Here is a 27,851-nt window from a genome sequence, read left to right as displayed (position 1 = left end):
TGCATTCGACGTGTCGTGGCCAACACACATAGCAAACTAGAGCATTTACCCATGCTGGAGGGGAAGGCGAACTTCTTCTGCAGTAGCAATCCGTCTCCTTAGAACTTCACCTTGGGAAGAAGATCAAAGATACACACAAACTCAGAGTTCAGCAAAATCCTACGATACCATGGCAGTGGGGAAGGGCCAAACACAACAAGGCAGACTCTTCCTGGTACCAGCCCACTCACCACTGCCAGCAGTGACTCCGTCTCCAGTGATATCTTCCAGATCAGCAGTGGTCTCAGGGAAGCTGTTCACCTCATTTGTTGGGGAGGCTGTAGGGAAGGCGGCTGCTGGAGAAGCTGCAGGGGATGCTTTTAGGGAGGTCACTGGGGAGGTAGTCAGGGAGACTTCTGAGAAAACTGCTGGGAGGGTTGCTGAGGAAGTTGGAGAGGCTGTTGGAAAAGCAGCTGGGGAAACAACTGGGGAGATTTCTGTGGAGGCTGCTAGAGAGACTTGCGGGGAAATTCCCAGGGCCTCTGTTGGTGATGCTGCTGCAGAGGTTGCTGGGCGTAGGTGAATAGTGGATGGCTGGTCAGAGGCTGTCTGGGTCAGGGGTGGCGGGAAGTCAGAAACCTGAGTCTCCATATCTTCCTGTTCTGTGTCACTACTGTTATTCAGATCAAAGCTGTTATCTAGGAATCAAAGAGACAGGATGGGTGAAGGAGAAATGGTGTCACTCAAAACAAAAGGCTCCACTTAGTCAAAGTGGACTGAACTAAACTAAACAGGGTCACTTCCAGGGCTTGTCTCAAGGGTTAAAAAGAGAAGTCACTTCTGTTTTTCTCTCCAAGCAGTTGTGAAGGTGTCCCTGTGGGGAAGAGTTTCTTGTCTTTCACCTGGTGCCTGGGCAGAGATCAGAGTACAGGCTGTTCCTGGTGATGAACCTGACTTACAGTAACGCCTACATGTCCTTGAATATGATGTACATTTGCCCTCACTTTGATATGCCTGAACAACCCTATTTGCAACCACTCCATCACAATCACAATCAGATGCTACTCCTAGAGCTTTTAAGTAATTGCTAAGCCTTTAATGGCACTACCCAAAAAACCCAAGCTAAACAACAAACCTCAAACCCACTGCCAGTCAATTGCAATCACATAGAACAGAAGAGCTCCTCAGCATGTGCGTCTACATCTTTCAGAAGCAACCATCTTCATCCTCTTCTTTCTCCCATGGAGCAACTGGTGGGTTTGAACCAACTTTCTGGTTGGCAGCCCAACTCAGTGTACCCTAAAGGATCCCTTTCTGACACACAATTATGGCTAAGAAGGATGTATACAAATCCCATACATCATTACGTACCTTGCAGGACGGACTCCCCCAAGACAGGTGGAGAGGTTGGGCTGGCAAAGATTGATGATGAAGTTTGACTATCATCTGCCAGGAGACTGAAGGCAGTGGTATTATTGAGTGAAGGGCAATTAAGGGCAGAGATGACAGAGCTGTCCTCCAGAGGCAGCTTGTCCTCTTCACCCATTAGCTCTGTATCATCTATACCATAGAGTCCTCCACTCACTGGCTCTGTACACGGAGGAGGAAAAAAATGCGGGAAGTATTAAGCAAAATTTAAAAAGCAAGATTCCTTTAGAGAATATTGATTATTCAAAAATATCCTCTTCTAATTCCCATAGTTTGAAGATTTCCCCCAATATTGTAGAAATTTTACAGTTCTCTCCCTGAAAAAATAAAGTCACTATACTAAAAGGATCATTAAAGCTTGAGGTGGAAATGAAGGAAAGGCACTGACCATCACAACATGAACTCACAAATGAATAGTGCAAAACTTCAGTATCATAAAACCGACCTTTCTTATACTTCAGGGGGGTAAGAGTTTAATGGTAAACTGCCCCCTGGCCCCCATGAGTGAGAACCCAAATAGCCCAACTATGTGGTAATAAGTCCCTAACCCAATGAATTATTGTAAGTCAGGGCTCCTGGCCAAAAGGAACATTGGGAGAGAACCTGGGAAAGGAACCAATTCAGCTCAGAGTGCAGCTGGCCCACACAGAGCAGTGGGATGAAACTGGGATCTGCCGCAGGAGTATCTGGAGGTCCCAGTGCCCCAGAGTGCCTGGCACTTTCCCTGGTTTACTCACTCTTGCTGGCAGTCGAGCTGACTACGCTCTGCATGGCTAAGTTGGAGGAACCCAGTCTCCAAGCTCACCTGGTGCTAGAGAGTTGAAGGGCTCCAATGACTCTTCACTGAGGATTGGAGTGTCTTCCAGTTGGTCAGGAAGGTGTGAAGGATCATCTAAGCAGCTCACAGAAGGGTCAGGGACCAGGACAGAGACATCTTGGTGCAATGAGTCCACAGAGGGGATGGAGCCATTGTAGCCACACATCTTCAGTTCTGGGAAATCCAGGAAGAATGTGAAAATCAGTTCATTGAGCTATACTAGTCAGTCCATCTCTGCTTCAGGAATGTTCATTCCATGTTTACTGCTACCAGGTAGAATACTATAGCAGGCAGAGAAGGCAAGAGAGAGTAGGGTCTGAGACTAGAGCCCCTGCATGTTCTCAGAAAAGCCCCCAATCCAGTAGGGAGAGTTGCTAAACAGAGAAGACATTCTGTGATTTGACCAGGTGCTCACTCTTGAAACTGGAATCAATTACAAGCTTTTATGTATTTTGAGGGCAAAAATGAGAAGGACTGGCACCCATATCAGTGCTAACAACAACAAAAAGTAACTACAGGCAGTGGTGCAATCTACCTGGCTCCTTCCCTTTTCACGCACCAGTCACTACCAGGGCTCAGCCTCATTCAGCAGCCAGTCTGACCCTGCCTATCACGCAAAACTGCCTGAGTGTCCACTGCTGATGCCCTGAACCCCACTGGTCTTTTGGAAAAAATTCCTTTTTGATGCAGGGTGTCTGTTGGGACTGTTTCGGGCTCGCCCACCTGCCCTCTCCAGGCCAGCAGCTCTGCATGAGCTTGAAATAATTTGCACTCCCACACTTGAGCTGGTGCTGCTGCCACAAAACACCAGCCACTTGGCTCTGCTAATCACCAACATGCAAATCAGCCTCCAGTGCAGAGAGCTGGAAAGACAAGTTTTCCTCACCTCAAAAATCCACTGTCCCCCATAGTCCCATTTTCCCTTTCCCCACCTGGCTCACAACACCCCAATTATACCTGACTGCTCCTGTTCCAGCTCCAGGCTGCCTACCAAGCCAGTGCCGTTTTCTGCCACCACTGAAGTCAGCTCCTTTTCTCCCGTCTCATCAGGATGGATACCACTGCCTACCTCCTGGGAGGGGGCAAAGGTCTGGGTGCTGGATCCCAACATAGGAGAAGACTGTGGGGAGGTGAAAAAACTAGAGGGTCCATTGGGTATCACCTCAAAATTCTGGTCAGGAAAGGAATCATACAGTTCCTGTGAGTCAAAGTTAAGCCCCATGGGACTCTGGGTACCATTGGCCCAGAACTCTTGGCTCCCAGCCCGAAGGTTAGTGTTGTGACTTGGGGATGAAGGTTGTCGGCTGCCTCCAAGGATGCCGTTCAGTGGATATTGTCCCCCAGAAAACTGGGAGAGAAGGGGTGGGTCCTTGAGGTTGCTGCCAGGATTGGCAGATGGGTATTGTGAATAGTTCCAGAGACAGTCGTAGGCCACGTTGGGGTGATGGAGGTGTGAGGTGCTGGAGTGGGAAGCAGAGTTCAAAATCCCTGAAGTAGTAGTGTGAGATACAGTAGATAAGCCATTAACATTCACATCCCCATTCAAACCTGGAGAGGAGGAAAAGAGAGTTAGTCACAGATAGGTATGCAAGTAACTACCCAGAAGAACCCCAAAGTAACAGCAATGACAACAGAAAGGGAAGGTGAAGGGGAGGATTCCCCATTTGCTATATTTGGCTTTTGAGTCTCCATGGAACACCAAACCCAAATGCTCCTGGATTTAAGTTTAGCAACTGCTGCTGAGGCTACACAGTTAAGGTGCTGGGAGCTAGCTTGGTCTACCCCGGGAGCCACCAGCACAGAGCTGGCTGCTGCTTATGCTCAGAGCTTTTTCTTTTTTAAATAAAGCTGTTCACAGACTTCCTACAGTGACTTGCATTCTTCCCCACTCTTTTTCCTCCAGAGGACTTCTTCCCTGGAGTAGGGGACTGGATTCTCTAGGTCAGGGGTCCTCAAACTTTTAAATCAGGGGACCAATTCACTGTCCCTCAGACCCATTGCAGGGCCGGACTATAGTTAAAAAAAAAAACTAGGAGCAAATTCCTATGCACACTGCACATATCTTATTTTGGAGTAAAAAACAAAACAGGGCAAAAACACCCGGTGGGCCGGATAAACGTCCTCAACAGGCTGCAGTTTGAGGACCCCTGCTCTAGGTCCTCCTTTTCCCAAGTGCCTGTTTGGCCCTGCAGTGGCACCAGAAGGGACAGCCTCCACCTCACTGGCACATGCAGATCTAGCACTTTGTGCTGAGCTAAGAATAGAATTTGCAGGGTGGAGGGAGGGTGGGGTGGAAAGGGGGAACTGATTACAAGGATCTGCATATAACCTCCTCCCTGGGGGACGGACAACAGAATAGTGGGTGAAGGGGGACGTCGGACAGGGAAAGATATGACAAAATAATAATTTATTAATTATCAAGGGTTCATGAGGGATGGGGGAGCAGGGAGGGAGGGGAAAAAAATAAGGAGCTGATGCCAGGGACTTAAGTGAAGAGCAAATGTTTTGAGAATCTTGAGGGCAATGAATGTACAAATGTGCTTGACACAACTGATGTACGTATGGATTGTGATAACAGTTGTATGAGCCCCTGATAAATTGATTTAAAAAAATAGAATTTGCAGTTACCACAACGACAAGATCCCAGCTCAGGAGGCTGGGCTTGGCACCTCCCGGTAGGCACTAGAGGGCAATTTATGGGGTGGGGGGTGGTAGAGATCATAGCTATGATCAGTGCTGCAGCAACCTCTGGATTGGAGAGCAATCAAATTACAAAAACGAAGGAAGCTGTGGGGTGGGGACTTCAATGAAATACAAGTTTCTCTCTCTCTGCAATTCGGCTAGAGATGACAGGAGGGGCAAGTGTCCAGTCTAAGTCTGAGACAGTGATTAGTTGCAGCCCAGACGAGAGGATACTTGTGGGCTTCTCTCTGCTTCTAAGCATAAAATGTCTGAAAACTAGGCAAGATTAGACTAGGTACTTGACACCTGATAAGTCAAATTCAGGAAAAGATCGCATTCTGGCAGCAACACTTGCATGTGGAATTATATAAATGTTTCTTTCCAGGGAACCAGGTAAGTAAGCACTGAAACCCTCCCTTATCCCTGACTTTCTGTCATCAAGGACCCATAGTGGCACAGGTGCTTCCAATATCTGCTCTCTTCTCTAGTGTACAAACCAACTGAACAGCAAACATCCCAATTGTCACTCAAGCCAATCGTAGCCCCAACCTGCAACCTTAGCCCTAACCCATCAACAGAGGCTTCTCCAACCTCTAAAATAGCTTCTTGGATGGCAGGCCCTTTATGTCTTGCTCTTTCGTGGGTCTGACTGGTCTTCAGCAGCAGTATCTGCATTACCACTCTCTGGCAGTAGCCAGGGGACAGGGCTGACAGAAGAGCAGGAGATGAAAATGAAAAAAAAAAAAAAGCATATTTTCCTAACCCCTAAACCTTATGTGGCCTCCATAAACCCCTAGGATTTGTTCTTAGAAGCCTGCAATTTTTCCAGCAGCAAGAGTTCTATGGATTTTCTTCCTCCTTCCCAGAAGGGAAGGAAAAGAGTTGCTGTGGAGAAGCTAGTCCATGTGGAAACCAAAGCTCCTCCCATCCACCTGCTATAAAGGAGTAATGCCCATCCCCTCCCCAGACCATGACCATCACACTCACTTTTCCCTTGCTGGGGGAAGTTCATGGGAGACCCGTTAGTGTAGAGGCCCTCCCCTGAAGGAGAGGGTTTCAGTCCTGAGGCAGCAGATGCAGGGGAAAGGCCAGTAAAATTAAAATGGTCATTTGCCTCCATTTCTGTAGGAGGGAAGAGAGAGATGGGGGAAAAACACTGGCGGTTAAACAAAGTCATGTCATTTGGACTCTTCTCGAAGGAATGTTCCCAGTCCTCCACATTATTTATACTTACCCTTTTCTACCTGATTATGGCGAAAGGAGGGATTGAGAAAAGAGAAGGAGATATCACTAGTTAAGGAATAGTTTCATAGAAATAAATTTTCTAAAGCTAGTCTGGCTTTAAGAGATAAAAATGGGGGTGGGGCAGGGGGAAACACAAGATGTGGACTTGGTCCTCCTGTGTGAACCTCCCCATACCCCAGGTTACTCCTCTGTATCAGATTATTAATGCTGTATTCTAATATCGAACATTCTCTATCCTTTCATTTTTTTCTTTCCCCCTCACAGTAAGGTCAGCGTCCCATTGCTAGGAACCACAGAAAATTCTCTTTAACAGCAAGCCCTGGAGATAGAGATGTCAGCAGAAAAGTACATCTAATCTACACCATGCTTTATTTTGCCATTATATGTCTTGAGCTAAATAGCTAACACATAGCCCTAGACATCGGAAGGATAGAGTGCACTCCAACTAATAAAAGGATTTGGAAAAGAACATATTGCAGAGAAAGTGACCAAGTGGCACAACTCAAATCATCCAACACTTCTACTCATTTATGGGAAATAGCATCGGTTCAAAGAACACAGAGCTCAGAAAAACGTCATCCTTAAATGAGAGGGCATGTAAAAAAATGTAATGTTATAGCTACTATAATACAACCTAAATCTTTGGCTTTGTGGTCTAGATGTAAAGTCTCACGGCGAAAACAGAACTACAGAGAAGATACTCCTGTCTGAAAAGTGTGGTAGTTCTCTGGGTGGTTAAAAAGCTTTCACCTCCCCTTAATATGAAGTAGCATAGGACTAGGAATGACATGTGACCCCCACTGATCTGAATAAATCAAACTTTGCTAGAAGAGGGGGGAACAAGATAAGCAGCAAAAGCTGGAATTCCTGGCAGAGTACAGCATTTCAAACCTAGATATGTGTGCTATACTAGAGCATGCTAACTTGCCTGTCAGAGGCATGACCTGTCTTGATACAGGAAACGCATCCCCTTGCTTTTAAAAAAAAGGAGGCAGAATTCAGAAAGGTTTCTTGATTAATTTTATAAAATCAGGCAATAAGCACACCTAAGTGATATTTTAAATAGCCTTAAAAAAAAGAAACTGTGTTTTGTTGCTTTGAGGGGAGGAAAAAGTCTGTAGGATTGACTTTTTCCCAGGCAGGAATTTTCATTTCACTCTAAGTAGCTGACCTAAACATTAATGAAGAAACTAAACTGGCTTTTCATACAGAAAAGAACTCGGGGTCCCCCCTGATAATCCTATAGTTTATTTGGAGCCACTCAACAGTAAGGATTATAAGGTAAGTGAACATTCTGAAACGAAAGGTCTGGAGGAGGAAGGTTGGTTCCCTGTTATTTACAGTAGGGTCCTTCCAAAGATTATATCCCAGAGACATTCAGTTGTCCCTTTCAGAAGTCCTGGGAATCTGCTCTCATCTGATTCACTCACTCCCGTCCAGTTTTATGTGCAGCCACACCTCCATGGCTGGCTCACTATTACACTGGGTTCCCTGCTTATGTGAACTTAACTATATTCTCCTACTCAATGACAGGCCACAGTTCAGTTTCCCATTCTATGTGAATCCATGAAGAAAGGAATGATCTCTCTGCTGTTCTGGGAAAAAACAGTATTTCCAGTTTCATACACACTAATAAGATCGTTTATGAAAATCTGCCAAGTTGAAGGAAAGGGGTAATTATCTGGTGCCCTGGTCTGCTGATCTGTTTCCCCACCAGCTGCCACTAAAGAGTCATCAGGACCACATCACTTCACTTACAAGATGTTGCCTAGATGTACAAAATACTCTGTACTGTGCGGTGAAGTCAGCACAAGGAAGTGGCTGCAGGTTGGAATCCCAGCTCTATTATTTACTATGTGACCTTGGACAAATTACTTAACCTTGATGAAACTCGGAGTTTTATGATTTGTGAAAATTGTAGTATCCACTTCCTAGAGAGGATTAACTGAGCTAAGGAACACAGTAGTGTGTCACTCAGCAAGCAATATGTTTGTTAGTAGTAGACAGGAGAAGCTACTAAATGTTTCAAAAAGATGATCAGATTAAAAAAGTCTAAGTATAACATAAATTTAAAGACACTACCGGTTATTTCATTTAAAATTTCCCACCCAAGATGCTTTTTACAATAAAAATCTGAAGGTAATTTTGCCCTCATCCAGAGCCAGTAAGGAAAACAATGAAGCAAAATGAGGGTGCCTACCCTTGAATTAATATAGTTTTGGCCCAAATGAAAAAGAAATCCATTTACAACACCGAAAGAGACAGCTCTTCACCCCAGGAAGTACAATCAGACAAGCACCCAGCCCAGTCCCAGTTGTATTTAAATGGATTATTAACATTTAAGAGGCATTGCTCCTTACTTAAGCTTGATGCAGCAGAGCCCAACTACTGGCCAAATAGGGTTTTTCTCAGTCTTAGAGTTATAATGTGAGCCTGTGACAAGGTTTTGCTGTATTCCAAATAAGCTACACCAATATATTCATAAGTCTTATAATTATGAATATTTGGAAGGATACTTCTCAACTCGAGACATACGGTGTTGTCTTCATCCACCATATCCCAATTCAGTGATCTCACACTGGATGACTTTGCCTCTAGCAGTGTTGGCATCTAACAGAAGCCAAGGATGCTAACTCAACACCCTACCATGCACAGGACAGTCTTCACACAGCAAAGAATTGTCCTGCCCGAAGTGTCAATAATGCCCTGGTTGAGAAGCCCTGCTGTACTACAAAACAACGTTCCCATACTCAGAAAGTTCCACAAGATTTCACTACTCTCAGTTCCTGATGCAGCAAGAAAAGATGCCCTTTTTCACTTTCTATGAAAACCCCTCCTAAAGAACAACAACAAAAAAAATCACATTGTATGCTCACCTCCCCCATACAATCGCTGCAGACAAATGGGTGCATAAGCAAATGTGGTGAAGAAAGTTGAGGGTACCCGGCTATCAAAAGATGTAGCGTCTGGGATCTTAAAGGCTTGAAGGTAAACAATGGACTATCTAGTTCAGAAGCAACAAAGCCCACACGGAAGAAGCACACCAGCCTGGTGCAATCACGAGGTGTCGAAGGGATCAGGTATCAGGCATCAAAGAACAAAAAAAAATCCTATTACTGTCAATGAGTGGGGAGTGCTGGGTAGGGACCCAAAGCACACCTGTAGACAACTGGACCTCCCCTTATGGAAGGGTCTCCGGGAGGAGACAGCCAGTCAGGGTGCAGTATAGCAATGATGAAACATACAACTTTCCTCTAGTTCCTAAATGTTTCCTCCCCACGTCCCCAATATCATGATCCTAATTCTAACTTAGAAATCTGGCTAGACCAGAGGATGTACACTGGGTACAGACAGGAACTGGAAACACAGGGAATCCAGGATGGATGATCCCTTCAGGACCAGTGTTGAGAGTGGTGATAATACGAGGGTTGAGGGAGGTTGGGGTAGAAAGGGGGAACTGATTACAAGGATCTACATAAGACCTCCTCACTGGGGGATGGACAAAAGGAAAGTGGGTGAAGGGAGGCATCGAACAGTGTAAGATATGACAAAATAAGAATTTATAAGTTATCAAGGGTTCATGAGGGAGGGGAAAATGAAGAGTTGATGCCAGGGGCTTACATGGAGAGCAAATATTTTGAGAATGATGAGGGTAACGAATGTACAAATGTGCTTTATACAATTGATGTATGTAAGGATTGTGATAAGGTTGTATGAGCCCCCAATAAAATGATTAAGAAAAAAAGAAAACCCCTCCGCTGGCTAAACTGTTTCCCAGAGTTCCAAGGTCTATTTGAGATGCCTTTTCCCCAGCCAGAATAGCCCATTATGACAGCCCCATTAACAAGCTTCCCAGAGAACTACACATCTCAGATGGTCATGGCTATCTGGTGGGGGTAACAGAAATATTGTAAGTGGGTGTCTTGAACAAAATTTTCCCCTCACAGTTTAGGTGGCTAATTAAAAGTCTGAATTCAGTGTACCAGCTCAAGGAGAAAGGTTTCTCTATTAGCTTGGAAGATCCTAGTCTATTCAGCTTCTGCTTCCAGGTTCCTTGGAGACCTCTAAACTTCTTGGCATCTATCTTAGACATCTCTCCTCTGCTGGCTTTTTTCTCTCTTTTACATCTCAAAAGATTGACTCAAAAGACACCCTATACCAATCTGGACTCATTAGCAAAACAAAACCAACTCATTCCCAAATGGAATGATGACAAACACAGAGGTTAGGATTTACAACATACTTTTTTTTTTCATACTTATTTTGAGAAAATAATTTAGTCCCAAACTGAGACTTTCTCTTGCAAGGTGTCCTTTCCCTAGTCCTCTTCTGAGCAGGAGGAAAGTTAGGAGTTGAGCAGGCAGGTGATTAAGACTTCAATTCCAAAATGAAAATTGTAATAAGTTCTACCTCACTCAGTCTTGTAAGAAGCTCATGTGTGATGAATTCTCCTTAAGGGCACAATATCCCTTTAGTCTCTAACAGCTTCTGAATTTTAATTATTCCTTAAAACCAGGGAAAGGGCAAAACACAATAATATTTTACTACACATGATCCAATCCAAGAACATTTTCCACAGCTCTTCAAAGGAGACAGGTGTTTTGTTTGGCAGAACTATATAAATTTCAAGTTGATGTAACCAAGAGCTGTTACAATAGTGTTTCTTCTGACCCAAGTGAAGTAGTAATGCTGATTATCTTGAGTGATGAGACATCTGAAGAGATCCACTATGCAAGAAACATATCGAGGTTATTTGCCCAAGGAAATATGTCAAGAATTTTACACTTTTCCTTATGTCCTAGGATATGAAAACTTGAAAATAATTGCCTCACTTTACACATCTCATCCAAGTTCACACGAGTTACTGGCTAACAAGAAAGGTCAACAGTGGCAAGACACAGTAGGCCTAACAAGCTTTTCTTCTCATGGTAACTCCTGGGTCCAGAATCTTAAGACTACAAGATGACTCAGAGCGTTCTAGAGTTTTGATGGGGTGTGAGGTGAGTCCACAGCTTTGCTTGCATCTCAAGCCCATCACTGTACGCTATTACAGAACTCTCCTGGAGTTCTCAGGGGGGAGAAAGGAGAATGAAAAAAAAAATTCTGAACACAGGACTTTGCACAGAACAGAGAAGTTAACCACTCTCCAATTATAGTATTAGGAGGGAAATGTCTTTTAAGACCTGAGAGTAGTCAAGATAGCAAAGCACCTATTCTAATGAGTTGGTTCTAAAAAAAAGTACAACTTTCAGCACCCTAAATCAAATAATGGGCTTCCCCCCCAAAGGGGCTGAAATCGAAATCACCAAGCAGGAACAATCCCAGTGTCCTCACCCTTTTGTAAATCAGCCACTAATCCCAACACACAAATCCCATTCATACAGAAATCTTCCCCATTCCTCCTCTTCCCCCACCTCTCAGAACATACCCTTCACCCTTCTTCCTGTCACCGACTCACTTCCTCAATGCTCGGCAATTCAGACGCCGTGGTGCTCAAGAATATTCTAACCCAGACCCCAAAAAACTCCTTGGGCCCCCAAACACCCATCTTCTTAGCAGCTCGGTCTGCAGAGGTCATTTGCCCTCATTTGTAACCGAGTAGGTTTGCTGGTGAGTAACGGAGTTTGCTCTCAATGACCTCTACTCTAGCTCAAGGAAGAAAAAAAAACAACAACCAGATAGGAAGCCGGAGATGTTCTGAAGCAAGGATGTGGATCAATGAGTCAACTGCTGCAACTACTTCCCAGTTGACAAATGAAGTTTCCCCTCACTGTCCCCCCCTCCCCCCCAAAAAAAGTCTAGGGAGAGGCATCTCAGACCTCCTAGTGAGCAGGATCCACGCTTGCCCAGGAAGCCTCAGAAAATGAAACCAAATCTGATTAAAATGGACATTTCAAAACAACGAGAGACGCAGCCACAAACGCACAGCTGCCATTTCCCGGCCACTTCCTGCGGGAGGCTGGGGGAGGGGCTGTTTGTGTACAGATGGAGGTGGAAACTATCCCCCCTCTGGCCTGCCCCCCCAAGATGCAAATCCCTCACTCCTAGAAGGCCTACAAAGGAATGACTGCCACTGGCATGGCCTTCCCCGAGAAACGGAGGACACCGAGAAAGGGATGCTGCGCGATCAGCCGTCTGCCAAGGGCACGGGGATCCCCTCGGAAAGGGATTCCTCTTTCTTCTTCCCTTCAGCCGAGCTCCAAATTCGGACATCTCGGCAGCCGCCTTAGCGACCGAGCAGCGAGCGCCCATCCGCGGGGTGGAGGGTTCCCCGGGGCGCATCCCAGCAGGGCCCTCGGGCTCACCGCGCTCGGGCGTGCGCACCCCCCCCCACGGGAGACACCGCAGACCCCAGGAACCCACCAACGCAGCCGAGCTGACCCCCCCGGCACCCCGCACCCTTTCACACGCGGGCAATCCCCGTCCCGAAGCCCAGGAGGCGGAGCCCCTCCCGGGGATTCCACCTCGAGTCCCCGCGGGAGTCATCGCCACCCGCCAGGCGGCTTCTCCGTCACCGCTGCCGCCTCCCCGTCCTCTCGCCGCCGCCGCCGGGAGCCCCCTCACCCCTCAGCTCCCGCCCGGGTCGTCCCACCGAGGTCCTCCAGCCCACCGGCCAGCCCCTCAGCGCCACCCCCGACCCCTGGGTCAGGAACACCCCGGCCGGGGGCTGGGTCCCCCAGTAGATATAAGCCCACAGACAACCCCGTGCTCCCGAGTCGAGGCTCGAGCCGGTTCCGGAGCTCCCGTTCCCTCAGGGAAGCCTCGGAAGAAAGCGGGACTCCCTCCCCTCAGGCCCCCAAGCCATAGACCCCCTCAAACCTGAGGCAGCGCCGTCCAGCCCAACTCGGGGATCGTCTCTCCCCGGGGAATAGGCGGTTCACATGGCCAGGCTCCGGGCAACAGGACGGGAGGGGATACCTCGGGGGAGGGGGTGCGGGGACTGGGAAGGGGGAGGGGGACGCGGCTCAACCGCGGGGCCTGAGCGGAGCCAACATGGCCGGCAGGGGAGGAGGGAGACCGAGCCGGAGGGGGCGGGGAAGCAACGCCACCAGAGCGCCGCCCTCCACAGCCACCTGGTCCTAGCGCCCGCCGGCTTGCCGCACGGCCGCGATCTGGGTCCTAGCGCCGCGGCATAGCCTACATTTCCGATCTTTCCCCCCCGCCCCCTTACCCACTCAGCAGCAGCTCCCCCAGAACCTCCCCCTCATGGAGGGTGGTAGTGCAAAGAGGACCAAAGGATCTTTCTAGGGGCCAGACGTCTGGCCCTCTCCTAACTCAAGGCCTGGGGATGGGGTCTGGAAAAGGTGGGTCAGAGCATTGGGAATGCACCCCAGGGCAAGTATCTGATAGATCACATTACCATGCCATCAGCTTAAATATAGAAGTCAAGCTCCTTCGTTTTTTACTCAACACATATGGGACCACATGAAAATAACAACAGCGCATTCCTGGCTTCCTCTGATGAAAACTGGTCTATGGGATGCTCAAAATTAGTTTTTCCTTCCAGTTTCTTCATTCTCTACACTCAGCAGGGTTCTCACACAATGAAAACGTTCCTTTTAACTTGCTGAATGACCTCTGAGGGCTGCAGATGGAAATTACAATGCTTAATTGAAGCTGCTCAGTGACACACACACCCCTTTCCAAGTGGGTCCCAGGGCCAGGTGACATACCTGCCATTCCTTATGTATACCTCCTGGGCCTGGAAGATAATTTGGGGTGGGGGTGGGGGTGTTACATCCTAGACTGGGAAATAGAAAAGTTGAAATATAAAAGCAGGAAGGTTAGTTAGGTCAAAACAGAGCTGGGGGAAAAGAAGGGAGGTGGGGCAGAGAGCTGAGGTGTTGGGGAAGCCAAGCACTCACCTCTGTCCTGCGAGGGCAGCCTGGCCCTGGCGGGATCACCGTGACATCTGCAGGGTCCTGGACCTTGGAAAGATTCCTGTGCGTGGGAAAAGGAGGTTTGGTTCTGAGACCAGACCAAGATCAAAGTCTGACCGGAACATGGTCAGGTCAGGGAATAATGGGGAAACTGAGCAGCAACTCAGATGTTCCAAATGTCCCCCAAGTCTTAAGAACATTGTCCATTAAAACATATTTTCAATACTTTTCTGATAGGGTTACAGAACTATATGAAATGGAGAATAACAAAAGAGGAAAAACGGAGGCCTGCAGCTTGACTGCCACCTAAAACAGCTAGAACTTCTCACTCAACTCTGCTTGTCAGATGAAGAAATTAAGACCCAGAGAGGTTTAACAACTTGTTCAAGGTCAAAACAGTGGCTAAGATGTGACAAGAAACCAGGTTTCCTTTTCCTGCAGCTCGCCAGACTTTGGCAGGTGTCAGATAATTTGCAGCTGCTTTCTTGTAGGCAGTTCTACGAACAGACAGGAGGTTAGATGGAAGATCTGCTAGGTTAGGTGGGTGGGGAACAAATAACCTTTTCCTCTGGGTGGTGGGGGGGTGTCTGGGAGAAAAAGATCATCAGACTGTAGAGCTGGATGGGCCTGAGAGGCCAGTCATTAGTGTCGATAGGACTTCCCCCTCCACACACAGCAAACGATTTAGGAAAGCCATGACACAAACTGTCCTCAGCAGAGCTCCAACGTGTGGGCCAGAAGAGGGGAAAAAAAGGAAGGAAGGAAGGTTTGCTCCCTCTCTTCTGAGATAAGTAAATTACCAGAGGAAGGAGGAGACATGTAGGGACAAGAACACTTCTCTCTTCCCAATTAAAACAGATTTATAGGTCATCTTAGAGGGGGGAAAAGCTTCCCACAGGCTGCTCACCTCAGTTCCCTGAAAGCACCACTCAGGAAAGCTCTGCGAAAGGATTTCCCCCTCTAGCCCCCAACAGAAAACAAAAAAGCAGGTGGAGAAGGGAGCTCAGGGTGAAAAACTGGTTCCTGAAGGGCAGGAAGAGAAAAGTGGGATCCCATTTTTCTCCCTGCCCTTTCCCAAGGCAAAAGAAGGAGAACCTTCGGACCTCCCACCCCGGAAGATATGGCTGGCCACTCCAAGACTGGGGAGACGGAGGAGGAGCCAGTGCCAGTCAGACGGGTGTAGCCACGCCCCTTCCCCCCTCCACTACACACCCACATAAACCCACGCGTTGGCTCCTCAGCTCAGGAAGAGCCGGTTACTCCTGTGCCCCACAGACGGCTCCCACCCCTTCCGAGCCTCAGGCCTTATCTCCAGGGCAACCCCTAGGACTATCCCAGGCTGGAGCAGGCTGGGAAAAGGATAGGTAGGGTAGGTAAGAGTCACCTGGAATTAAAAAGGAAAAAGGAGTGGGAGCCATTCTTCCATCCCCTTCATCCCTGGGTGGGATGACTCCTGAGTCCTGAAAGAAGGGAAGACCCCTCCTCATTCCATTGAAATAGTAATCTTCCTTGCTGGTTGAAGAACAGACGAGGGTGGGGCAACAATATGCCCAACAGCTGGGTGTTTACATCTTGCCAGAAGCCACCCCAGGCAGCAGCTGTGCTTCTCCCCACATCCAGACAACAGAGGGCAGACTGACCCCATATGTCCCCAAACATTCCACAATCCCATCAGATGTGGCCACTCACCCACCCCATCTCCCTTTAGGAAGCTACTAGAAAGGAGAAAGGGCAAATGGTCAGTTTTTCAGCAACTTCTAAGAAGGGTGCCTAGGGAATAGTCTGAAACTCTCCAAGCCAGGCCAGTGGGTGGATAATGAGAATGGGGAGGGAGAAATTAGCACCTGCTCCCCCTTTCTCACCCTCCCAGTTCCTGCTGCACCACCCTGACTCGGGGGTCAGCTGCCAGGGCCTAGCTCCACTTTGGAGCCAGATGGCTGGGGTTTAGAGGGGGAAGAGAGAAAGGGAAAGAAAAACGGGATTCGTTGGCACCCCTCTACCTACCTCCTTCCTTCCGGACGTCCAGAAAGTACAGGCATCCAGCCTCAAGCACCTCTACTGACCACTTTCCTTCCTCCCAGCGCCACAGGCGTGACTCTGAACCCAAATCTGACACCCGGTCCCCCAGCTCTGGAGTCACAAGTGACACTTAAGGGCGGGGGAGGGCAACTAGACTGGGGAGGAAGCCCCCTCCCCCTTTGGCACAATCACCGCCCCCACTCTAGAGGGCAGAGAGTAGAAGTGCCTTGCCCTGCCCCTGTGGGCTTCCCAGGCTGTAAATCTTTAGGGGAGCAGAAAGACTCCCGTGCCTCCTACGGGGCCACTGGTCGGTTCAAACTGGTAACCTCACCAGCACACCTCCTTTCTCTCACCCCTCTACCCCTGCCCTGCCCTTGAAGTTAATGCTCAGATAAATAGGGTCTGGTAGGGCAACTGTCCTCTCCCCTCCCTACGTTAGTCTCCTTTAGCTCTCTATTTTGGGGAGACTAAACTCCCTAACACATCGAAGGTATCCTAACCTCTCCTCTACCCTCCAAAGAGGTAAGAGCTCCCTCAGATTCAGAACCCTTTCCGAACTCGCTTAGCTGGGCTGCGCCAAATTGATCTTAGAAGGGGTCAGCTAATTTCCTTGAGGGTGGGGCCTCGTTTTGCATCTCAATCAAGAAGGCTGCCTTACTCCCTCCCACCCACTCACTTCCCTGCACCCTTTGAGAATGGGCCCCAGCCCCCCTCCCCCCAACTCTTCCCCCAACAGCCCCTACAAGCCAGAATCACAATATTCTGCAGCGCCCCTCCCCACCGCCCAGACTCTGGGGGCGGAGCATCCTCAGACTGGACCAGCCCACCCCAAGTACAGAGCCTTTCTCAGCGGAGCTCGATTGGAGGGTGCTGTGGTCGGACCCCCCAAAATCTAGGGAGATGGGATGTGGACGACGGGGAAACTGGGATTTAATTGAGCTTGAAAGGCTGCGTGTAGCTGGGGTACGATAGCGACTGTGGTTTACGCAGGCCTCTCTCCCCTCCTGTGCCCCCCCTGCTTACTACGGGGAAGGAGGGGGCTGGGGGTGGCGGTTATTCCCCCTCCCATTGGAGGTTAGAATGGCGTGGGAAAGCGCTGTTCCAGAGGGGAGGAGGCGCAACGCAGACCGCGGGAGGTTTTTCCGGCGCGGGAGCCGCGGGGGAGGGGGAGACCCGGGGCTCGGAATAGGAAGGGTCCGGGGAGAGGATGGCGGAGAGGCGTGAGGAGCGTCGGGATTCCGGGAGCAGCGGCCCGGGGAGAAAGGGGCGGGGGAGGGGGGAGGCAGGGCAGCTCCCGCGGGGGGAGGGTCGGACGCTGAATCCGGAGGCGGCGAGGATCCCGGGGGAGGGGGCCGCGGGGGAGGCCCGCCCGGGAACTCCGGGGCCGGCGGCTGGAGCCGGGCCTCACCTGCAGCAGGGCCGCGGGCGGGCGGGCGGCGGCGGCGGCGCAGGTGGCCGAGGCCGGCGGCGGCGGCGGCGGAGGGGGAGGTGGCGCTTAAAGGGGCCGGAGCGGCCGGGGTGCGGACAGACGCTCTAGGACCGTCGCGGAGGAGCCGCTGGGGGAGGGGAGAGCGGGTGGCGTCTCCTAGGGGCCAGAGCCCGCAAGCATCCCAGATGGAGGCCGAGAAGCGATCCCAGGCGGGGACGGAAACTTCGGCCGAGGCGCGGGGTGGGGACTGGGAGAGCTGGCGGGGTCCTGGCGAGGTCACGGGGGCAGAGCACGGCCTGCGCTCCCGGGACACCTCTTCACAAAGGAAGTCGGCGAGCGCCGCCAGGGCGCACCGAGGTGCCCGAGAGGCAAGGGCCAACCCCAGCCGGCTTGGGGTCACGCACACGGCGTCCTCCTCGGTGAGCAGGCTCCCCGCCTTGCAGCTCCGGGCCCGACCCCTCACCGCTGGGGAACGGCACGGCCTGCGCCCCGCAACGCTGCCCAAGTTTAAAAAGCCTCTGGAATCAGGAAGCCATGAGGGCAAGGACCTCCCTAGTCTTCTCAACCTCGATCCCGCCTCTCCGTGACCTCAGAGACTGGCGTGTGGGGGGCCGCCAATAGCAGCCCTAGTGAGTGAGGGTGATGGGGAACCGTGAGAATCGGCCTTATTCTCGTCCAGTTTTCCCCCAACCACCACCCTCCCTCGGCTGCTGCAACCTCTGGGGCAACAGGAAGCAGCTGCTCAGAGCAGCCCCCACCTGGTGACGGGTCGGGTGGGGGAGGAAGAAAGACGGGCGCTGAGGCCCAGAGAGCAAACTGGGGGAGAGGAAGCACCAAAAGTGAGCTCTGCTGGGGCGGGGGGCAGCTAGAAGTGAGGGCTGTAGACGATTACTTTGCAAGCTGAGAAAGGGAAGCTCCAGAGACCATATTCCTCGGGGGTGGGGAAGTGCCGATCTCAAGCGCAGTCGCAGGATCTAAGTCCTCAAGCCGGCCAGGACTCCAGATCCCAGGGTCAGCACCTGGAATCTAGCTAAAGGCTGTGCCCCGCACGGCCCGGTGTCCCCCCCTTTACTGCCCCCAAGAGCAAAGGTTAGGCCACACCCCTGCTGAGTCAGGCCGGGAGGGAGCGAGACATCCTAGACCTTTCCGGGGGCTGTCCCAATACTCACCCATGTCAGGCTGGCTGGACTCCAGTGTTAGGACCACTCCGCTTCTCGCTGTCCTTGTGCCCCCCTTCACGTGAACGCTGGCGTTAGATCCTCCCAAATTGTGAGCTGGGAACTAGCAAGAATCAAAAAGCCAATGTGTGCTTCCTGCGAACCACAGCCTGAACTGCTGTTGGGTGATGTCCCCGTGTGACAGACTAGGGAGGGGGAGGAGGGAGGGCGGGGCCTTCTCTGGGTTGGAGAGAGGGAGGAGGCGGTGGCGAGGACAGGGCACACCAGGAGAAATATGGAGGAAGGTTACATCTGTGTTGACACTCCAGTGGCAAGGGAGGAGGAAATAAACAGCTGCAGCTGGTGAGAGGGTGAAGGTTCTCCATGAGGACTTAGGGAAAGGGGGAGGGGAGGCGGCGGAAGGATGCCAACAACCTCTAGGACGGTTTCCAGGTCTGCGTCTGGATGACAGAGGAACGCAAAATGCTGACCCACACTCGGGCTTTCTCACCGACCGAGGTCAGGAGGTGCCCCCACCGCGGTAACTCAGCACTTGCCCAAATCCATTATTTTCTGGGCGCAAAATGCCTAGCGCAGACAACTCAGGGGCTCCACCTTCCGTCCAGATCCTGACACGGGAGACTGAAGCCAAGGACGTCATATGCAGACAGGAGGAAGCTTACAGGCCCCTACTCCACCCCTGGCGCCGCTCCCAAGGGCCCTCCCCAACAGCCAGGCCCCAGGGGACTGTGAATTGGGAGTTCTGCTTGTCCCCGCCCTACTGCTACCCAACTGAAACATGAATGCCTCACGAGGTGGAGCTTCCAGTTGCAAACCCCTCCTTCGGACAAAAGCGCCAGTTGATTTGTAAACAGTCATTAGCGGAGAACCACTTCCCAGCAAATGGCCTTCATGGATTTCAAAATGGTGAGATCAGAGCTCTGGCAACTGCCTCCAGGCCTCCCTCCAGAGGGCAGTAAAAGGAGCCTGAGCTCCAGAGCCCACGTCTACTTCAATTCGTAATGACCCTCTAGGTCAGGAGAATACAACCGCCCCATGGGGATTCCAAGGTGATCAATCTTAAGCAGCAGGATGGCGCTTCCTCTCAGAGCCACGGGCGGCTGGAACCACCAGCTTTCAAGTTACTTGTTAAAAGGGTAACCCACAGTACCAAGGACTCCAAACCCTAGTGGCACTCACTGCAACCCACTTTTAAAAAGCGGATTTGGTGATCGCTTTGTGAATACTTCCAACACTGCACCTTTTGGGGGGCTTTATTTCCATTCACTTAGCGCAAACCCAGCTAACCTGAAAGGTAATGACCATGTATCCATCCTTCGCTAACTTTGATGTGGGAATATTAGTGGGAGTTCAGGTTAGGGCATAGCATGACATAACCGGGGGTGGGGGGGAATCATAAACATCTACCAATAAGTCTAGACTTGCCCAAATTCTAAGTGGAAGCACTTTCTGGAGAAATTGAGGTCTCATTAAAATACACGCTCATATGGGAGGTGCTTTTCAAGTTTTACACATGATTGATCTTGGTCACCACCTTCCATAATAAAATCCCTAAATCCCCCATTTCTTCCAAATGTGTCCAACTCTTTGCATATTAACTAGGAATATCTGACAAGAAAATCAAAATTTGCTTTTTAAAGGAAATGCCTTCAACATTTAGTGTTTCCCCCCCAGAAAAGCAGGCAGATGAGGGAAGTACATTTTATTGGAACCCTTAAATATCCTTTAGACAGAACACATCTTCAAACACGGCTCTTGTGTGGCCTGTACAGAAAACCAGCTTTTGGCTTGGGGTTGGAGGGGGGGGAGGGAGAGGGCACCAGGGGTCAGCTGGCTCAAGAATGCTCTTCAGCCAGCTTATCAGCTTTTGCCACAGCCTCCTCAATAGGCCCCACCATGTAGAAGGCCTGCTCCGGGAGATGGTCATACTCACCTAGATGGGAACAAGACAAGACACACACAATTAGAGGCCAAAGCATGTCCATTCCTGCATACGTCTCATCAGTCGCACAGCATCAAAACCCGTAATGAGTTCTCCCCACAAATCAAATCTACAAGGAGCTAAGGAATCGATGAACCCTTTCAGAAGTGATTGTGTTTTCAATAAAATCGATGGGAAAGTTTTTAACATTTAGTATTAACTTTTTTTATATTTACATGTAGGGGGCTTCCAAAAGTTCGCGAAAAAATGGAATTAAAAGGGGAATTCATGGTTATTTCTTGGGATATGGAAGGGGAGGTTGGGGAAAATGGGGAGCTAATAACAGTACAAGACTGAAGAAAATGTTTGAAAACACTTCTTCAAGTGTTAAAAACTTAATTGATGTTAATTACATACCAATACAACGGTTAAAACAGTAAACTATGTTTATTTTTAAAGGGGGAGGGGATTTTTAAAATGCTTGTTAAACCACATCAACTTTTAATTCCACTTATCCAAGGAACTTTCTGATAGCCTCCTCATAGATTTGTTTCCGTTTCCCTGGCCTGAGTTCACAAGCTCACCTGCTAAAATCTGCTGGAACCCTTTGATGGTCTCCTTCAGCGGCACCAGCTTCCCCATGTGGCCAGTGAAGACCTCAGCAACCTGGAATGGCTGAGACAAGAAACGCTGGATTTTCCGTGCCCGGGACACAGTCAACTTGTCTTCCTCAGAAAGTTCATCCATACCTAGGATAGCAATGATATCCTGGAGGGATTTGTAGTCCTATGAGAAAAAAAAAGATGAGAGGCCTGAGTATTCAGTCCTTCAATCTGGGGACACACACAACCTTAAGGGTTAATAGACCACTTTACAGTCCCACTAAGCTATGTAGCAAAGCCTTTTTATGGTAAGCACCTTACCTCAATTCAATAGTTTAAACATGCATATAAGGGGGGTCATGACAATCTCAAGAGCCAGAGGGCCTTTAGCCTGGTACTGTTCGGGAAACTGGATTCCAAAGACTAAGCACGTGACTTTTCCCTAAGCAAACCAGAGCTGTCCCTAGGAAACACCTAGTCTGGCTGAAACACTCATTGCCAATGAGTTGATGCTGCTGACACAGGGAACCGATCATCCAGGGTAGAACTGGCCTATGAGCTCCTGAGACTGGAACTCTTTAAAAGAGTAGAAAAGCAGTCTTTCTCCCAGTAAGTACCACAGCCCTCCAAATTCCCTTAGTCTGATGACTCATCTCAATAGCAATACTTACCTGCAGGATCTTCTGCACCCCACGGGCAACATCATAATGCTCACTGCCAACAATGTTGGGATCCATGATGCGAGAGGTGGAATCGAGAGGATCCACAGCTGGATAGATGCCCAGCTCAGCAATAGCACGAGATAGCACAGTGGTAGCATCCAAATGGGCAAAGGTAGTGGCAGGAGCCGGGTCAGTCAAGTCATCGGCAGGCACGTAGATAGCCTGAAGAGCAGCAAAAAGCAAAGTCATTCCACTTACGCCACCCTACTCTACTTTCTAGTGCTCATCTCCTCCACCCATGCACCTGGCCCCTCTCCAGGCTCTCATGGAAAAATCCTCGTCATTCCTTTTCATCCTACATTTTAGCTCTCCTGTAATGGTACCCACTTTTAGAACTAAAAAAATTATTTAAAGGAAAAATCTTAATTCACTATGAAAAGGAATCATGGTCACTCTAAATTAACCTCATTTAAGCAACATTTTAATAACTGCCTACACATTTGAAAATGTGTAGTGCATTAAGATAGTTGTTTCTATGCAGTTCTAGAATGTCTAGGCTGGAAACCAGTTTTGCAGTCTACGTTTATACCTATACCTTCAATTACTTCAAATGAGTATTTCTTAATCTTATAGATTAGATTGGAGACTTCATGAAACGCTCCCCCCTAGTTAAGGCCCCATTTGAGATGTAAACAACTAGGTTTGTTTGCTCCATCTCTAAACATTTTTACACCTTAGACCTTCATCTATTTACTAGTCTTTACCTGCACAGAGGTGATCGATCCCTTCTTGGTGGTGGTGATTCTTTCCTGCATGGTACCCATATCAGTAGCCAGGGTAGGCTGGTAACCCACAGCAGAAGGGATTCTGCCCAATAAGGCAGACACCTTAGGAAAAAATTAAACAACCTTTTTCATCACCTGCATTATTTCACTGATCAAAAGAGCCAGGTACGCCCAAGCCTTCCACCTTACCTCGGAGCCTGCCTGGGTGAAGCGAAAGATGTTATCGATAAACAGCAGTACATCTTGACCTTCTTGGTCTCTGAAGTATTCCGCCACAGTCAGTCCAGTCAAAGCTACGCGGGCCCGAGCACCAGGTGGTTCATTCATTTGCCCATACACCAGCGCGACCTGCAGCAGTCAAAAACCATGATAGGGCAGTATGGCAGCCTGATGCCCAAGGTACCCAAGAGAAAAACCAGCACCAGGAAGGTTCTTCAAAAGTGTGGCACTTTTTTGCCCTCAGTATCTTTTTCCTATTAGGTGATTCAAAACACAAAAACAATTTCTTCTACATTAGTGAGGGAGAATTCCTTAGGAAATACGTACATTAAGTGAAAAGCACAAAACAGGGCTATCTAAGACAATCCCCCCTCCCAACCTCAGAACCTAAATGTGGCCCCAAATGAACTTGCAAATGATTTGACTGTCTTTCAAAAAGGGAGTTTGGAAATGTAATCTGTCAAAAACCTTTATGAGCATTTATGAATATGGGCACCAGCATTTCCTTTATAGACCTGGGACATAAAACTGGTGGCACATAGTGGACTACACAGGGTCTCTTGACACAACTATGTGTCCAACGGCTGTGTTCACCTTAGAGGTAGTATCCTTCAAGTTGATCACACCAGACTCAATCATTTCATGGTATAAGTCATTGCCCTCCCGGGTCCTCTCACCAACACCGGCAAAAACTGAGTAACCGCCATGGGCTTTGGCGACATTGTTGATTAATTCCATGATCAACACCGTCTTGCCAACTCCAGCACCACCAAAAAGCCCTGAAAGTGAAAAACATATATGTAAGAGACCTGCATTCCCACATAAGCAAATTTCAAACAGACACACACACACAAAAACCCCCCGCATGGTTTTCTCCCTTCTCCCTTCTCAGAAATGGCATCTGGCTTCAGCAAACTCAGAAGAACGAAAGTCAGAAGCTATTCATCAATGAGGGGCAGATCTTAATACCCACCCACAGGAAGATGGTTCTCTCTCACCATGGATATGGAGAAATGTCCCCATCGATAACATACCGATTTTACCACCCTTGGCATAGGGAGCCAGCAGATCCACAACCTTGATACCAGTAACCAGAATTTCCTGCTCAACACTCATCTCCATGAACTCAGGTGCCTCAGCATGAATAGGAGCAAATCTGTAAAGTGGAAGAGGATCAGGTCAGTCTCATTTGCTTTGTGCTAAGCTGATTGCTGACTAGTCACAAAGGTTCCTGAAGTCCATGCCTTCACTCACTTTCCCATGCCCTCTACTTTCAACATGCTAGGCAAGTTGTCATTGGTCTCTAACCTGACCTTCTGCAACCAAGCACACCTCATTCTCAGCAGTATTTCCGCAACTTCCGTGAAAAATTTGTCAGTTTCAGAGACACCCCCCCACCCCCACCCACATACACAACCTAATCCAGTGGCAGTGGCACTAGCACCATCAAACCAGAATTTCTGGCATCCTAAGTTCAGTACTGTGGGATTTTAATAAATGAGTGTCTCAGCAATGTCGGTAGTCCCTGCAGGGAAATTCTGCTTTGCCATGATGTATAATGTACCCAAATGAAAAAAGCAATCTCTTTATGCAGAGCTCCAAGAGTGGGATACTCACTGTTTGGTTTTGATGGGCCCTCTCTCATCAATAGGTTCTCCAATGACATTCATGATTCTGCCTAACGTTTCCGGACCAACAGGAATTTTGATGGGGGCACCAGAGTCCAGAACTTTCTGGCCTCTGACCAAGCCTTCAGTACCATCCATAGCAATGGTCCTTACTGTGCTCTCACCTGTTAAGTGAAGGTATTGATGTTACACACCAGGACAAGGTGGTTTCAGGACATTTAAGTTAGTGTGGTTGGCACAAAAAAAGCAACCAGACTCCTTCTCAGAACCTAAATGTGGCTTCAGCAAATTCAGAAGAACGAAAGTCACTTTGATAAAATCATCACAGAAGGCAGAGAGCCCGGTTCCTAGGATATTTGGGATCCACAAGCTCTTTACCAATCTCAACAAATTCTACTTACCCAAATGCTGAGCCACCTCCAAAACTAGCCTGGTGTCTCGGCCTTGCACTTCCAGGGCGTTTAGGATGGGGGGTAGTCCCTCATCAAACTGGACATCCACCACGGCCCCGATGACCGCCACGATGCGCCCGGTGGCGGTGCCTGCCTTTGGTGAAGGTGAAGTTTGCGCCGCATAATCTCTGCCTAATGAACGGAAGACAGGGGAAGGAGTTAGGGTTTAGGGCAACTAAAGGTCATCAAAAGCCCTGACTTGTGACCAAGAGGTGGCATCGGACTAGATGGAAGGCGTGCCCAAGGGGGAGCCACGCAGGGACCGGGAGAGCGATTCCCATTTGCGTGCACAAAACCCCGTAATTCGAGAGGTCGGGGACCATTTCGTGGGAAGGTCAATACACCTGCCTGCACTATTCGGGCACACGGCGGCCCCCTTCGTGAGCACGGGGCGGAATTGGGTCGCAAAAAACTCTCCAGGGCGTCCTGCTTTTGTTCTCCCGCCATTAAAGGGCTGGGCGCTGCCCCGGGCGCCCTTCTAGCACCGTGGACTCCTTAGGCCGGAGCGACAACAGGCCTCCGGCTCAAGGTCATAGCGCGAAATGAATCCGGCTTCTCCAAGGAGGCACTTACCGGGCTGGAGCGCCGCCGGGGCGGCCCGCAGCAAAAGCTGGGCTTGGGGCAGCGACGCTGAAGGGCTGAGTCCCCGCAAGGCCCCGGAGGCCGAGGCAGCGGCCACACGGCCCACAAGCCCCAACATGGCGGAGTCCGGGTGGCGACTGAGCGCCGCAGCGCGGGCCGCCGCCAACTCCTCTGCGCCGGGGCGAGGCCTGCGCGGCCGCCGGCCTCCCTATTGGAGGACGCTGCTGCCCATCACGCTCAGCGCTGCTTTCATAGGTTGAGAAATTGTCCTCTTCCCGTCCGTTGGCTAATGCTAATGCCAATCTGAAACTCCTTTTTTTTCATTGGATCATATCGAGTTGGGCGCAACCCCTGGAGCCTCGAAGCGTAATTGGACCGTAGGGACGTCCGTCGGGGCGAGTCCTAGACGGAACTACGTGTGGTGAAGGGGCCGAGTTCCTGCTGGGGAGCACGTGGCTACCTTGCGCGTCCTTGGGCTCCCTGGGGCGATTAGGACCTTGAGCTGGGTTATAGGTTCCTGGGGCGGGGAGGGCCGCGGTGGGAGCGCCAGGAGGCACCTCTGAGGGTGACCTTGCCTAATCCAGAGCCTTCTCAGACAAACCACGGTTTTCCTAACAGTACTAGGGTTGAACACTTATGACAGTTTAGCAATTTCAAGACAGGATTTTTATTACTTAAATCTATATAATGAAGAAAAGTAACATAGGCAGCCATTTCGCAGATGCGTGCTAGGCACTGAGGAGACAAAGGTGCTTAAGTCTCAAGACCTTTCACAGCCTTGAACAAAGAATGCAATAAAATGTGATGGTCCCTAGTTAATGTAGTATTGGGGTACTGGCAGAGGGGTAATTTACCTTCAAAACCATCATCTGCTCCACCAGACAAAGGCAATTTCAACTCCCATAAAGAATTAAAGTCTCAGATGATACCAAGGGCTAAAGTAGAAAGAAAATGTTTTTAAAATGATGGCAACATATGTACATATGTGCTTGACGCAATGGATGTATGTATGGATTGTGATAAGATCTGTATGAGCTCCCAATAAGATGATTAAAAAAAAAAAAAAAGGAATTGCCAAAACTTGGAAAGGGAGTGGGGAGGAGAAGGATAAGGAGTGAGGTGTCCCCCGCCCCCTGCCAAGGAAAGATGTGAGAGAGGGAGGGTCCTGAGTCAGCTGGGGAAAGAGGTAGACAGCCAGACCAGGGCCTTTGGGAAAGATGGGAAAGTTGTGTGGATTTATTGTTTATGAAAAGAGCTCCGGAGTCGGGCGGAAAAAAAAAAGAAAAGAGCTGAAAATTGTCCTAAGTGTAGTACTCCACTTAGAAGGAGAAAATTCAGCGTCAGACTGTTTGAAAACAAAGAGGTTGAAATTAGTGGGGGAGGAAGTGCTAAAGATACACAATGAAAGAGAAGACTTGTAGTCTAAGAGAATATAATGACTTCCTGGAAGAATTGGAAGAAATTGTTTCCAACTTGACCAACAATGTGAATTTGGACAACACCAAAATGAAAATGGAGATAGACCAACAGGAGAACAAAGATGTGATTCCGCAAAATAAGCTACAGCTGACTGGGGAACAGGAAGAATTTGAAGGAGCTTTAGAAGTGGAATGACAGGAAAATGAACAAAGAAGACTATACAAAAAGAGCAATTGCTGCAGATGCTAAAAAGGAAGATGAAGCAGGTGTTTTTTAGATGAACTGGAGAGTTTGGACCTCTGCTTTGGCTTCAGCATAAAGATGAATGCATCTACCCAACTGGAAATGCAGTTTAAGAAACCTAACCTATGAAAGTCTGACTTTTCCACAGTCATCAAATTGGACTGACAGACTTCACTAGCACCGATTCAAACACTTGAAAAGCTCTATATGAACGCCAGCCATTGCAGAGTGGTGTGGAGCACAAGATCCTGAGCTTGAGATGTTAGGAAGACTTCCGTGTGGAAACCATGTCTGAGCTGCCTCTCCACAGGACCTTGCTGGAGGCGACATTTCTCTGGCTTGTCACCTGGCGCTACAGGATGTGTTCAGTGGGCTTTTCTGGCAGCCCAGTTAGCCTTTACTTCCTGGTTTACAAGATTTGGACCTTGGAGCAGAACCAGCAGTTAGCAACAGTAAAGCACGTTTATAAAAGTATAGCCCCATGCAGCTGCACAGCCACAGAACTGCAACCGGCAACTATCTAAAAGTATTTCTGAAAATAAAACTTCAGAAATAAACTGTTACAATGGGTGCATATTTGTGTAAAAGACTGATATTTTTACTTACATTCTTCTGAGGGATTAAGGCCATAATCCATCTGATGGAAGATATGGTTAATTTATCTATGTAAGTTTGAGGTGA

At 49.1% G+C, this 27,851-nt stretch overlaps 2 protein-coding genes, 2 non-coding genes and 1 pseudogene across 9 annotated transcripts in view; 1 reads left to right on the top strand and 4 right to left on the bottom strand.

Annotated features, from left to right (window-relative positions):
• BAZ2A (bromodomain adjacent to zinc finger domain 2A) overlaps positions 1-18,834 on the bottom strand; it is a 33,462-nt gene extending 14,628 nt beyond the window's left edge. For 2 of the 6 annotated variants that reach the window (XM_075551454.1, XM_075551455.1), the window contains exons 1-7: positions 18,649-18,834; positions 5,894-6,028; positions 3,182-3,772; positions 2,213-2,398; positions 1,351-1,569; positions 231-677; positions 50-110 (exon numbers count right to left, since the gene is read on the bottom strand). In XM_075551454.1, the coding sequence (XP_075407569.1) occupies positions 50-110; positions 231-677; positions 1,351-1,569; positions 2,213-2,398; positions 3,182-3,772; positions 5,894-6,028; positions 18,649-18,652 (1,643 nt within the window). In that variant the 5' untranslated portion in view covers positions 18,653-18,834. Of the gene's footprint in view, positions 1-49; positions 111-230; positions 678-1,350; positions 1,570-2,212; positions 2,399-3,181; positions 3,773-5,893; positions 6,029-12,970; positions 13,127-14,016; positions 14,093-14,938; positions 15,113-17,458; positions 18,011-18,648 lie in introns of those variants that run through there. The other 4 variants (XM_075551456.1, XM_075551458.1, XM_075551459.1 and 1 more) reach the window with 4 other exon arrangements.
• A 1,510-nt stretch (positions 18,835-20,344) lies between these two features.
• On the bottom strand, positions 20,345-25,658 carry ATP5F1B (ATP synthase F1 subunit beta). Its single transcript, XM_075551453.1, has 10 exons — positions 25,500-25,658; positions 24,876-25,058; positions 24,464-24,638; positions 23,881-24,002; positions 23,441-23,625; positions 22,817-22,975; positions 22,607-22,729; positions 21,852-22,064; positions 21,163-21,364; positions 20,345-20,590 (listed from the first exon to the last, which is right to left on the bottom strand). The coding sequence occupies exons 1-10, from the start codon at positions 25,624-25,626 to the stop codon at positions 20,493-20,495; spliced, it is 1,587 nt and encodes a 528-aa protein (XP_075407568.1). The 5' UTR covers positions 25,627-25,658; the 3' UTR covers positions 20,345-20,492.
• On the bottom strand, positions 23,730-23,800 carry LOC142452142 (small nucleolar RNA SNORD59). The gene has a single exon (XR_012785183.1). It is a non-coding gene; the product is annotated as a small nucleolar RNA SNORD59 (small nucleolar RNA).
• On the bottom strand, positions 24,732-24,806 carry LOC142452143 (small nucleolar RNA SNORD59). The gene has a single exon (XR_012785184.1). It is a non-coding gene; the product is annotated as a small nucleolar RNA SNORD59 (small nucleolar RNA).
• Positions 25,625-27,564, top strand: LOC142451447 (CDK-activating kinase assembly factor MAT1-like; annotated as a pseudogene).
• The last annotated feature ends 287 nt before the right edge of the window (positions 27,565-27,851 follow it).

This window comes from Tenrec ecaudatus, chromosome 6 (assembly GCF_050624435.1).
Source record: "Tenrec ecaudatus isolate mTenEca1 chromosome 6, mTenEca1.hap1, whole genome shotgun sequence".
NCBI classification, from domain to species: domain Eukaryota; kingdom Metazoa; phylum Chordata; class Mammalia; order Afrosoricida; family Tenrecidae; genus Tenrec; species Tenrec ecaudatus.
The sequence above is the reverse complement of the archived record's forward strand: the minus strand, read 5'-3'. Positions and strand labels throughout refer to the sequence as shown.

Bases quoted from the DNA above. Each gene is read 5' to 3' on its own strand.
- ATP5F1B (XM_075551453.1), bottom strand. From the start codon at position 25,626: ATGTTGGGGCTTGTGGGCCGTGTGGCCGCTGCCTCGGCCTCCGGGGCC. The intron at 25,059-25,499 runs GTAAGTGCCTCC...TCCGTTCATTAG, and splicing joins CCCGGCGGCGCTCCAGCCCG to GCAGAGATTATGCGGCGCAA. The intron at 24,639-24,875 runs GTAAGTAGAATT...TTCACTTAACAG, and splicing joins GGAGGTGGCTCAGCATTTGG to GTGAGAGCACAGTAAGGACC.